The sequence below is a fragment of the Drosophila navojoa genome, chromosome X, assembly GCF_054131105.1.
Source record: "Drosophila navojoa isolate 15081-1374.11 chromosome X, UAZ_NAV_1.0, whole genome shotgun sequence".
Classification (NCBI taxonomy): Eukaryota; Metazoa; Arthropoda; class Insecta; order Diptera; family Drosophilidae; genus Drosophila; species Drosophila navojoa.
The window spans coordinates 14,638,238-14,650,608 of record NC_142895.1 but is presented as its reverse complement, the minus strand read 5'-3'; the positions used below and the strand labels follow the sequence as shown (position 1 = coordinate 14,650,608).

Genomic DNA, 12,371 nt, shown 5'->3' with positions numbered 1-12,371 from the left:
AGAAAATATGGAAAATATATAAAAATAAAATATGAATTAAATATATATATATATGTACATATATGTATATCGAAATATATGTATGCATATATATATGTATTCATTGATATTTAATAGTTATAGTATTTTTTTTTGCCTAGATACATATATATATATATACAAATACATACATACCTATATACATATATAATTGTGTAAGTAATAAAGCGATTCAATGTTGATATGTTTGTGTACAAGTACTTATTTTAAACAACAACAAATACAACAACAACAGATTTCAAATTTAAATGTTTTAAATGTATGTAAATTAGCCGCGTAAGAGAAAGTATAAATAAAACCAAAACAAAAAAAAAAAAAAACTTCAAGTTTTCTGTCTGAATGGAAATAAATAAAAAATCTGTGTAAACTTTAAAATGTTTTTTATGCCTTATTGAATTATTGCGGCAGGGCACTTCCACAGCCAAAGAGGATTCTTCTGCAGTTAAGATAAGATTTCGCCCCACAGCCAACGCTGAGCGGGCATTCGATGGCCATTTGGACTGCTCAGATTATGCGGCAGGCAGCAGAGGCTGTGGCAGCTTGAGCTAAAGATTTATTTTTGATGAGGAGGCGGATGAGCTGAGGTGGTCAATTAATATTTTTTTCTTTCAATTAATTAGTTTTTTTAAAATATTTTTTCAATTTATTTAACTTTTTTTTTTTGCTGGTAAAAACTATTTTTTTTTTTTTTCTTTTCTTTCTTTTGAACCAAATTCTCATTATAAAATTGATTCCAACTAGCTTTTTTTTTATTTATTTATTTATTTATTTTCTAATTCATTTATTTATGTTTCTTTAAGTTTATTTTATTTTATTTTTGCTACGAGTTTCTTGTATTTGTATAATGTTTTTTTTTTCGTTTTAGTTCTATCAAGCCTCATTTAAATTTGTAAATTATTTATATTTAATTTATTTATTTAATGAATTTATTTATTTTAAAATGTATTTATCTAACTCTTAGCGAAGCTCACTCAGCGAGTCAAGCTCTCCCTAGCTTCGCCTCTGCCACTTTCATTATTAAAAATAATAATAATATACAATATATAGATATATGTATTAGTAATGTTGCCTAGAATCTAAATTAGTAGAGCTGACAGAGCTTGTGACGGCTGCGCTCGCAGCCAAAGGCACGCGCAAAGTGCTCGGAGCTGGCGACGGCATCGTTGACCCGCTGCCGACTACTCCCGTGCTCGCTGGTGTCCTCCAGCTGCAGGTCGTCGCGGCAGAAGAACTGGGCAAAGTTGAGAAAGAAGTGCCGCTGCAGCGCCGTGCCACACCTGGCACCTGTTGCCTCCTTGTGCTGGCAGTGGGCCGTGAAGTAGCTGTCGTAGGCCAGGGAAAGTCCGTTCACGTCGGCGAACTTTTCGTCGGCGATCTCGGCGTGGCGTCGCTTCAGGCAGCTCTTCTGGCTGGCGAAACGCGCATTCGTGGCCAGGCGCTGCCTTTGCTGTCTGCTGGCCAGCTTGCCACGCCCATCGTACACCACGCCACTCAGATCGAAGCCATGGGAGAGCTCGTGCGCCAGCAGGAAGCCGAGGCCGCTGTGCGTAAGCACCTTTGGCTGCTGGGGCCTGTACAGGTTGGCCCCCAGCAGCGAGTGCGGCAGCACCACCAGATTGCGCGGGAAGAGAAAGAAGCACGAGGCATAGCTGCCAAAGCCGTCCGACTGCACCACGAATAGCCCGTGCTCCGCCTCAGCCCCCGCCGCCCAGCGCTGCGCCTGCCTCAATAGGGCCAACAGATTGCCGTAGTAGTCGTTGGCCCTCAGCCGCAGCTGGGCGTAGTGCGCCTCCAGCTGCTGCTGCTGCTGCTCCGGGCTGCCGCCCGGCAGCACGCCCACACGCAGCCGCATGCGCTGCAGCTTCTGCAGCAGGAAGCTCTGCGTGGCATTGTCGAAGCGATTGCGATTGGCCTGCAGCTGCAGCTTGAACTGCTGGCGCAGCTGCTCGAACAGCTGGTGCATTGTGTCGTTCGTGTGCTGTTGCTGCGCGTGCGGCACTTGCTGCTGCAGCAGCCAGACGGCCGCATGCGTCAGCAGCTGGCGCGACTGAGCCGCGCACTGCTGCCGGCCGAACGCCGGCGCGGGCAGCTGCTGCAGCAGTTGCAGCAGCCGCAGCTGCAGATAGACCGCCAGCAGCGACGCCGGCTGCTCGGCCAGCAGCGCGGACACGCAGCTCAGATAGGCCGGCCGGCGTCTGACACTTGCCCCAGCACTGGCAGCTGGCAACGGCAGCAGCCAGAGCATCAGTGGCTTTATCTGCTGCTGCTGCTGCTGCTGCTGAGATTCCGCCTCCTGCTGCTGCTGCGCACAGCGGCTGAGCTGCTGCTCCAGCCGGTGCAGCTGCTTCCACAGCCTGCGCTCGGCCACGCCCAGCGGCTGCAGCTCGCGGTACAGCTGCCCGAAGCTCGCGTGCGTCAGCATCTCATAGTCACCTGCATCGCTCAGGTAATCGCCCGGATTGGGCCACGGCAACTGCAGCTGCAGCAGCCGCTGCTCTGCATCGCTGAGCGTCGCCGCCTCCTGCTCCTGCTCCTCGCTCTCCCACTGCAGCAGCTCGCCCAGACCGTAGGCCTTCAGCAAGTGTATCAACGCCCTCCCATTCTCCCTCTCACTCTCACTCGCACTCTCAGCCTCGCCGCTGCTCCACTCGGCGAGCCAGCGCACAAATTGCGCCGCATCGTAGCGCTTGTCGAGGCGCCGGCAGGCGACATAGTTGTCGCGCAGCAGCTGCACGAAGCGCGGCTCCTGCGGCCCGGGCTGCTGCTCCAGCAGCTCCGCCAGGCTGCCATGATACTCATAGTCCAGCTGCTCCAGCTGGCTGGCATAGACGTCATCGGCATGCGCCAGCGACCAGCCCCCGCAGGCGTGCTCATAGAAGTCCACGCAGGCATCGGCGCTGGCGTTCATGTGGCGCTGAATGTAGCCGGGCAGCCGGACATGGCTGGCGAGGATTGGCCGCCCGAGGCACAGACTCAGGCACAGGCCCAGGCCCAGCGGCAGCCAGAGCTGCAGCTTGCACAGTTCACGTACGTTGAACATGGAATTCGCGTGAGAACTGCGCTAAATCGTTTGCCGATCGACGCGCTGATAGCGAGCGAAAAGCTACGCAGCTCAGCTCACGCTGACACAGATGGCCCGCTCGATAGCACGGCCAGACGATGACGTCATCGACCCAATTCCATGAGCGCAGTTTGTTGAGGTGTTACACCATCTGACGTGACTGAATGGGCAAATCCCATAAACAAGAGAGAGAGAGAGAGAGAAAGTGAGAGAGAGAGAAAAAGTGAGAGAGAAAAATATTATAATATTATATTATATTATTATTGACTTTTGCCAGAGGGTTCGCATAACACTTGTTAATTGTTATTCGGCTTGCGGATTTTTTAATTTTTAATCAATATAAAATACTTTTAAAATATGTTAAAAATAGATTAATTAATTTTTTTTTTACGCTAAAATATTTTATTCGCATTTTGCATATAAATTTCATTAATATCACTCGTAGTTTAAATGGAAATTTTTTTTTTTTTTTTTTTTTGTAATTTTGTATTGGCTATAACATTTGACTAGCCATTTACATATAAATTCTTTTGATATCGTTTTTAAATTAAAGTTTTGATGTTTTTAATGTATTTCTAGTGATTTTTTTAAACTTTTAAACATTCTAAAATTTGCTTAAAAAATTTTAAATATATGTTTAACGTACAAAATATAATTTTTTATTAGGTAAAACATTTGATAAGTAATTTGCATATTAACAGCCTTAATATCACAAAAAAAAAAAAAAAACACATATTTAATTTTTATTGTTTTGTTGTGATTTTTTAATTTTTGAACATTTTAAAATGTTTTTAAAACATCAAAAATATTGGCAATTTTTTTTTTAAGTTTAAACAAATTGCATATTCATTTCTGTGATATTACTTTCAAATTAAATTTTTATTTTTTTATTTATTTTTTTTTTTTTTTAATTTTCAAACATTTTATTATATATTTTAAAAATATGTGACTAAATTTTTTATATGCCAAAATCACATCAACTTGCATATATATGTTAAATTATGAATATTTTTTTGTGATTTTTTTAATTTTCTCACATTCTAGACTCTTGCAAAATGTTTATTTCATTTTAAAATATTTAAAAAATAAATGAGCTTATTTTGTAAGAGTCTAGATATTTGCGTAGCAACTTGCCTTTTTTATTTTTTATGACTTCATTTTTAGTTAGAACTTTAAAGATGCTCTGATGTGGTTTGCCTGAAATAAATTTTGCACCACTGTACGTATTTCAGTTTCAGTGTACTTATCTGAGCTTGTTTACCAAATGCCGTGGTGTGTGCAAAATAAAACTTTCGATTTGAATCAATTTTAAGCTGCTTGCCGACCCTTTGCCTCGGCAATCAAAGTTGTTTTCTTTCTATAGTTGAATACATTAAATATGCAGAAGGCAGCTAAAAATTTGCTCAGACTAGTTGTCTAAGCACCTGATGAAGGAATTTAAAGGCGGGCCATAGATATTTATATACAAGTATGTGTGTGTATGTGTGTGTGTGTGTGTGAGCTTATATTGATGATAAGCCAAGGCAAACTATTAGCTCAAACCTTTGTCTTCGGCCCAACGGCAATAACAATGGCGGCCAGGGCCAGCAGGCCAATTGTAAGCCCTTCATTTGACGAGGGACAATAAAGAGAGAGAGAGAGAGAGACGCGCAGCCTTTCGTCTCATTCATTTCATTATCTTTGCAGTCAGTCAGCATTATCTGCAATTTCTATGATAAAGCGAAAGTTCTAAAGCGTGTGTCAAACTTCAAACTGATGGCGACTTTAACTGATTTGCATAGACTGTTCTGGCTGGATGGCTTAACTATTTTATGGCCGACACGCCCCTTGTGGGCGGCTGTTGGGGCTATACAAAATGCATGCGAGATATGCAACGAGCAGGGCGGGGCATGCGTTCCCAAAATGCGCAACTATCAACTCAAATTGCAGCGGAGCTAGTGAGATGGAGAGAGTGAGAGAGAGAGAGAGAGAGAGAGAGAGAGAGAGAGAGAGAGAGAGAGAGAGAGGGGGAGGGAAAGAGTGGGGCAGAGTTAAGCAGAGTCACATGAGCCAAATGCAATGAAAATGAGATAAAAAAAACTGTGTCGTTTCTTCATTCAAATTTAATGCACTTTTCGCTAAGTTGGATGGCTGTGTGGTTAAGTGGTTGCTGGGGTGGTTGGGGTGGTTTTGGGTGGTTTTGGGTGGTTTTGTGGGCTGGGTTTGTTGTGCTAGCTGCTGGCTGCACTTGAAAGTTCTCATCAAAGTCATGAGATTTTGTTGGCTTTTAGCCTTTGGCATATTTGTGTGGGCGTGCCTATATGCATGCGTGTGCGTATGTGTGTGAGTGTGTGAGTGTGTGTGTGTGTGTTTACTGGTGGCAGTGCGTAGCCAGAAAATGTCCTTAGCATCTGATGGAAAAACCAGCAAAGTGCAGTTGCCACACTTTCGCGGCAGTTGCACTCCCACACACACACACACACACACACACACACACACAGCACAGACAACACACACACACGTACGCCCACACACACAGACTCAACTGCCACTCAACTTAGGCTGGCAGCTGTGCATGTGGCATGCGGCCTGCTCGACTCCTGCTCCTGCTCCTGCTCCTGCTCCAGCTACAGCTACAGCTACAGCTCCTGCTACTGCTCCAGTGGCAAGGCTAACCGCAGTCGGGCTTTCGTCAGACGTGAGCTATTTATAATGGCTGCAGTTGGTGTGCGCATAAGCCGAGCCATAAAAAAATAAATATATATATAGATATAGATATATATGTGCTATAAGAAGAAGAAGCGAATCGAATCGCCAGAACAACGCCAGCTGATAAGTTTTAAGCCTTTGCACGCAGCCGGCCCCAGAAAGTAGGCAACAAATATGCTGCACATGCCTCATTTATTTCGCTCCGAATTGATTGAGGCACACACGCACACTCACACACACACACACGGTCACACGCAATGAGTGCGTGAGCGGCAAAGTTTCATATTAAAGTCAACAATAACAACATTGATACGGGCGGCAACAGATAATCAATCAGGAGCTGCTTATTGGCTTTTCAAAATGCGTCTAACAAAATAAATAAAAGTCGAGGCGACAATGTGGCATGTTCTGCTGCTGCCACAGCCGTTGCCAAAAGGAAACGCCTGCCACGCCCAGCAGCAGCTTCAGCTTCTGCTTCAGCTCCCGGCGAAAGGCCGAACCTAACAAATAAGCCGTGTCCAAGGCTGGCGAACCCACAGAGCTGCTTGTTTGCCGACACCTAATGCCAATTTAATGCTGTGTGTGGCTTTGTGTGTCTGTGTGTGCATGCGTGTCTGTGTGTATGTGTGTGTTTGTGTCTCCGCCTAAGCCCACAGCAATGTCCAAGCATCGATAAACGTACATAATCAAAGGCAATTAGGCTTTTGAGTATTGTTTTTGCACTCCGGCAGGCAAGCGGCAAAGGTATCTAATTAATTTTGAATTGAATTTAGGTGTCTCACTAGCACACACACACACACACGCACACAGCTGGAGTAATACACGCTGGCAGCGATTCATTAAGGAACTTAGAGCCCTTGGCATTGCTTATTCGGCATTCAGATTTGCTTGCTCCAGTCGACTGTGGCTGATATTCCAGTGGAATTTCTGCCTAGACTTATGCAAAATCTGTAGTCAATAACTTTAATTAATATACATATAAGTTTATTGATATTAATAATATTTAATTCAATGTTTGACAAAAGCAAATTCCTTTCAATATATTGCAAAATAATTCCATGTCTATATTTACTAATTCGCTTAATGTAAAACTGAATTGAAATGTCAATAAAGCTAGCTAAACAATTTGATCAAATATTCAAATACAAAAATCAATAATCTTAATTATAAAATCAAATAAAATTCTTGTATTTACACAATCTGGTAACCACATCCAGCTGCCTCATGCGGCAGCTTGACTCCCTATCATTTCTCTAATCAGTTGATCTGCTGCAACTCGACTTTGGCTTCTCTCAATCAATACTGGCTTTACTTCCTTCCAAACGCCCTCTGCCCATGCCCTAATTTTCAATAGTTCCGCCATCTTGAAGCTGATTCGAGTCAAGCGCTGAACAATGCATAACGAAATATTTCAATGCTTGACAAAAATATTACAACAGATCCGATTATCCATTACTTCGCCAGCAATGAAAAATGTCATCCTTCAGCTGCAGCCCATAAGCATGACAAATGAGCCTCGGGAAGGGCTTAAAATGTTCAACAGAGAAACAAGTGTAAAGTGTAGACATTAGACATTTGTGCATTCGCATGACAAATGTGACCAAATAACAAATGGACGTCCTATGACTGGAATTCTAACAGCCGCTGTTCCGGTCGGGCAATGAAGTAAAATTGGAGTGCTGTAGAAAGGCATAAAATTGAGGAGAAATAAGTCTAGCATTTAAATTGATATGCTATTAGCTTCTAGACCCGCTCATTAGTTAATGTTTATAGCTAAATACCAAACTAAAAATTAATAAAAATCTTTTAAATATTATAAATAAATTTTATTCAAATTAAATTAAATTAAATTTAGATTAAATTAAATTTTTAAATTTTTATTAAAAATTCATTAAAAAAAATAAAAACAGTTTTAAAATTTTTATTTAAAATTCATATAAAAAAAAAATATTTTATATATAATATATTTACAACCGCATCTAAAATATATTTATCACAAATAATTGAACACTAAAAAAAAAAATTATCTTAAATTTGCAGAAACTTTTTCACTCCTGAAAATACAAACGAAAATCCCGAAAATACATTTTAGGCACATTCCATTGACTAGATTCTAGAGCGCTGCAAAGCCAGCTCTAATTGCTGTCTTAAAGCTAATTAATGAATAAAACTTAGTTGGGGCTTTCGCTTTGTTTAGTTCATATCTCTGATGCTGAAGCATAATGAAAGCTTCAAGTGCCTTTCATTTGTGTTAATAGGTTTTATATCTGCGCTCCGGGCTATTAGCGCAAATTACAAAAATTACAAAACGAGCGAACGTTAACATCATCTAAATAAAATATAATAAAAACAAAAACCAAAAAAAAAGAAACAAAAAATGAAGAAAAATGCCGAAAACGGATGCCAAAAAGACGCCAAATGGCAAAAATTCCCTTGCAATTAAACATAAAGCCCAAGGACCCAAAAACGCTCAGACAAACCGCAGACAAATGGCAAGAAACAACAACAACAACGGTAACAAGAGTGAATGTATATGTGTATGTATATATGTATGGTATATGTATTCTCAAATATATAAAATGGCAACATGCATTTAAATTAAAATGTTGCCGGGCGTCGGACGAAGGCTTTGTCTGACCCTTTGTTGTTGGTGCGCTGTGCCTGACCCTGGTCCAGCTGTCCCTAATTGCAAAAGCCCCAAAACCCAATACGAGCAGCAACCGCTATGGCAAACATAAAGTGAACACACGCACACACACACATACTGAACTATCAATTGTGAACTGCGGTTGGGCTTTGAATGACCTTTTGGCACATAATTAGCTGCGGATGATGGAAACGATTTGAACCTAACACAGAACTCACTTAAAGTCCAGCCAGATATGTACTAACTCCCAATGCAGCTGACGTAGTTCAGCTTAGTTCAGTTCAGTTCCAGAAGCCACCAATTCGAGTCCAACCGACAATGTGTGGCCAAAGGGTCAGTAGCACATTTTGCGGCTTTGCCATTGTGTCTATCTCTGGCACCCAAAGAGCCATCAATAGTTGCCGCAACGACATGCCGAGGCAGTGAAGCAGACGGAAACACTTCAAAGCGTAGCATCCGCAAAATTTTGGTCAGCTCTCTCATCTAATTTGGTCATTGAGTGAAATTTATTAGAATTATATGAGGTATATACATATACTGTAATGGCCGGGCCAGCCAAGTCTGTCTGTCTGTGCGTCCATTTCATTTTGCCGAAAACTTAAAAAGTCGTTTTCATGCCCTGAACTATGGCTTGGTAAACTTCTGTGGCTTTCATTATTTATTTTAGCTGCAAATAATTTGAGAGCATCAAATCTAATATTTTAAATTTCATTGTTGCTGAGCAAAGAGATTCTTGGTTTGGTTTCGCTTTTGCCTTGGTGTTGGGCTAGCTCAACACATCGATAGCATAAGTGAATTAAATGTGTGCATATGAAGACCTTTTGCCTTGAATTGAATTTGAGTCTCATTGCCCGATCGTCAAACGTTTCTCGCCCTAAACGAAGCTCGTCACTCGAATAGTTCAGCTCAAGGCGCTCTAAAGTAAATCAAAACGAATAGAGCCGAAGGCACTTATGCAGAAATTGCGCTATGATTGGTCTGAAAGACTAGCCTAGGTAAGTCTTAAAGACATTCTCTCTTTTGAAATATCGAGCTCAAGCAGTGACAGACGCGCTCGATCCCTTAGGCTACATCAATAGCTGAGTCTCTGCAGCTGGTTTCATTCCTCTGCTCATTCATTCTTCTCACCTCTCTCTCTCTACATTCAGCAGAGCACAGAAACTCTAACCAGAGCTGAGGCTATCATAGTTTAGCTAGCAAACTTTATAAACCTAGCCTAAGCAAATTCATATCAATAATCAAAACACGCACCACCAAAACCACTCCAATTAGTTTTTGTTTTCCCTCACTCTGCTTTGCTCCCTCCCACACTTAACCCCTTCATCAAATTCTTTACCAACTTAAAATATGATTTCGGCCTTTTTAAGCTTTTTTTGCGCCATATTAATAATTCTGTCGCCATTTGCTGGTCAGACTATATATATTTAATATCCCTGCTGCTCGAACACTTGCCATGTCAAGTGCTTGATAAGTGGGTCAGATCCTTTGATTACCAACATTTATATTCAACTCTTGGCGAGCATGACAATACCAAATAATGTTAAACGATGACCAGCACATTCGGGCCTTTTGTGCTTGCCTAATGCATTTGGCCAAAAACAACAGAGCCCCGAGAGCTCTTTTTGGCCAGCAATGAAGACGCATATATGTATTACTTCAGCTTTTGCTTTTGCTCCATAATTTTGCTATATACATTTTCCCAATTCACATTGTTTAATATACCAAATTCAAATAAAAAAAAAAATGCGAAATCGTAGTAAAATTGGCAGAAGGAGGCGTGGCAGCTCTCTCAAAACATAAACATATATTCTTAAACCGCTGACGCCATGTTGACTCGATTAAGAGTCCATCTATCCGCCTATCCGTCCGTCCAACTATTAGTTTGTCCGACTATCCAATTATCCGTCTGTCCGACTATTAGATTGTTCGACTATCCAATTATCCGTCCGTCCGACTATCCGTCTGTCCGACAATCCATCTGTCCGATTGTCCGTCTGTCCATCTGTCCGTCTGTCCATCTGTCCGGCTTTTAGCCTGTCCGACTGTTCACTTGTTCGACTATCCGCCTATCCGACTATCCGTCTGTGCAACAATCTGTCCGTCCGACTTTCTGACTATCTGTCGGCCTATATATCTGTTTGATAGTTCGTCTGTCCGATTGGCCGCCTTGTCCAATTATCCGTCTACTTGACTATCCGTCTACCCGACTATCCATCTACTTGACCATCCGTCTACTTGACTATCCGTCCACTTGACTATCCGTCTACCCGACTATCCACCTATCAGTCTTTCCGGCTTCCCTTCTGTCCGATTATATGTCTGTCGGACTATCCGTTCGCCGGACCATACGACCATCCCTCAGTCTGTCTGGCCGAAGCCCGTACGTCCGTCTGTACGTTCGCATGTGCAGGGTATTTTGCGGCTTACCCAAATCAAAACTGTTACTTTGATTTTTAATTGGCACAAGTAAATGTCGACTTTGTCATTTCCCATGTAACTTACACCGAAGTGAATTCTTAAGAAAGTCTAGAATATTGGCTAACACACGGCATATAATTTTCTATATCTATTGAACAGAGCTTTAATCAAACTAATTTCCTGCTCAAGCGATGGCTTTTACCTCAGCTATAAATATGTACATCCATACATGTGCGTACATACATCTGCATATTTATATATCTGCAGATTGTCATATTCAAATTTGAGGCTCAATTTGTGTATTCGCCTAGCTGGCAACCGGCTCGACGTACATAAATAGCACCTGGCGCAGGTGTGAGCGCCCGTCCATTACCGTTTCGCTCGCACGCAACGAGGACGTCAGCCAGGACGACTCCGAGTCGCATTTGTCGCACGAGTTGTTGTACAATCAAAAGGTGTTTCTAATTTATGAATCAACATAATTAGCTTTAATAATATGCTGCCGGACAGAGTAAATTAGCAGCGCATATGTGTGAATGTGTGTATGTGTGTGTGTGTGTGTGCTTGGACTAAAATATGGGCGCGTGCTGCGCTGTCTGGCTGGGGCAGAAATTTATTATTCATATTCATTAAGAGCGCAGGAGGTAGAGATTCGAATAGATAAGCAAAGTCGTGATTGATGGCATATCGTGATCGATTGTTAGCGCACGCCGTGACTCTGAAATGCCTTCGATATGCACGAGGGCCAGAATGGAAGCAATACCTTGGCAACGAATATGCGATATATCATCAAATTTATTAATAGCCAAAAATTCAATAAGACACCGAAAGTCTTTTAATTAAAACGAAATTCAATTTGCCTATTTTTACAGAAGCAAAAAAGAAATCAAGTGACGAAAAATTACTTTACCAAGGAGAGGTCGGTGGGTCGGTGGGTCGGTGGCTCAGTGGCTAGGCAGCTCGGCAAAGTTGTTGACATCCTTCATTATGCCAACGGGCGATACAAAACAGATAATAATTGCTCGAGGCTTCGAGTGTTGCAAGTAATTTGCAAGAAAACAACTTGCCCCAGCTCGTTGCCCTGACTACATGGCGTATGAGTAATTTGTAATGTGTAATGTGTATTGCTCAATGTTGAATGTAATAAAGTTTTGCAGCCACGTAATGAAAACTAAGACCCCGAAACTTGAGCTAAAGGCGAAAGCAATGCCAGCACACACAACATTACATATATACACTCGAATATATATTTATGTACACATATCCTTGAGTATGTGCCCCTCCTCTGCTGCTCCATCTCTTTCCCTCATTTCGTGGGCCTGGGCTATTTTTATTCAGGGCAAAAGCATGCATGCAATTTGCGTCAATTTGCAGAGATACTTGAGGTAATATCAGCCATCAATTAATTAGTGATTCATTAAAAGTTAGTCCGCCCGGCCCAGTAGTGCACCAGGTCGAGTGGCCCAGGCACTTGTCGGCTGGGACAGCCCTGTTTATATTTATTATTTATCGATTTCA

General features: G+C 42.1%; 1 protein-coding gene and 1 long non-coding RNA gene across 2 annotated transcripts in view; both read right to left on the bottom strand.

The window, feature by feature from the left end:
* Positions 1-12,371, bottom strand: part of LOC149090638 (uncharacterized) — a 194,102-nt gene that overhangs the window by 164,270 nt on the left and 17,461 nt on the right. The window lies entirely within an intron of this gene.
* frma (fra mauro) lies at positions 982-3,120 on the bottom strand. Its single transcript, XM_018107787.3, has one exon. It carries the CDS (start codon positions 3,077-3,079, stop codon positions 1,121-1,123), a length of 1,959 nt encoding a protein of 652 aa, XP_017963276.1. The 5' UTR covers positions 3,080-3,120; the 3' UTR covers positions 982-1,120.

Bases quoted from the DNA above. Each gene is read 5' to 3' on its own strand.
- frma (XM_018107787.3), bottom strand. From the start codon at position 3,079: ATGTTCAACGTACGTGAACTGTGCAAGCTGCAGCTCTGGCTGCCGCTG.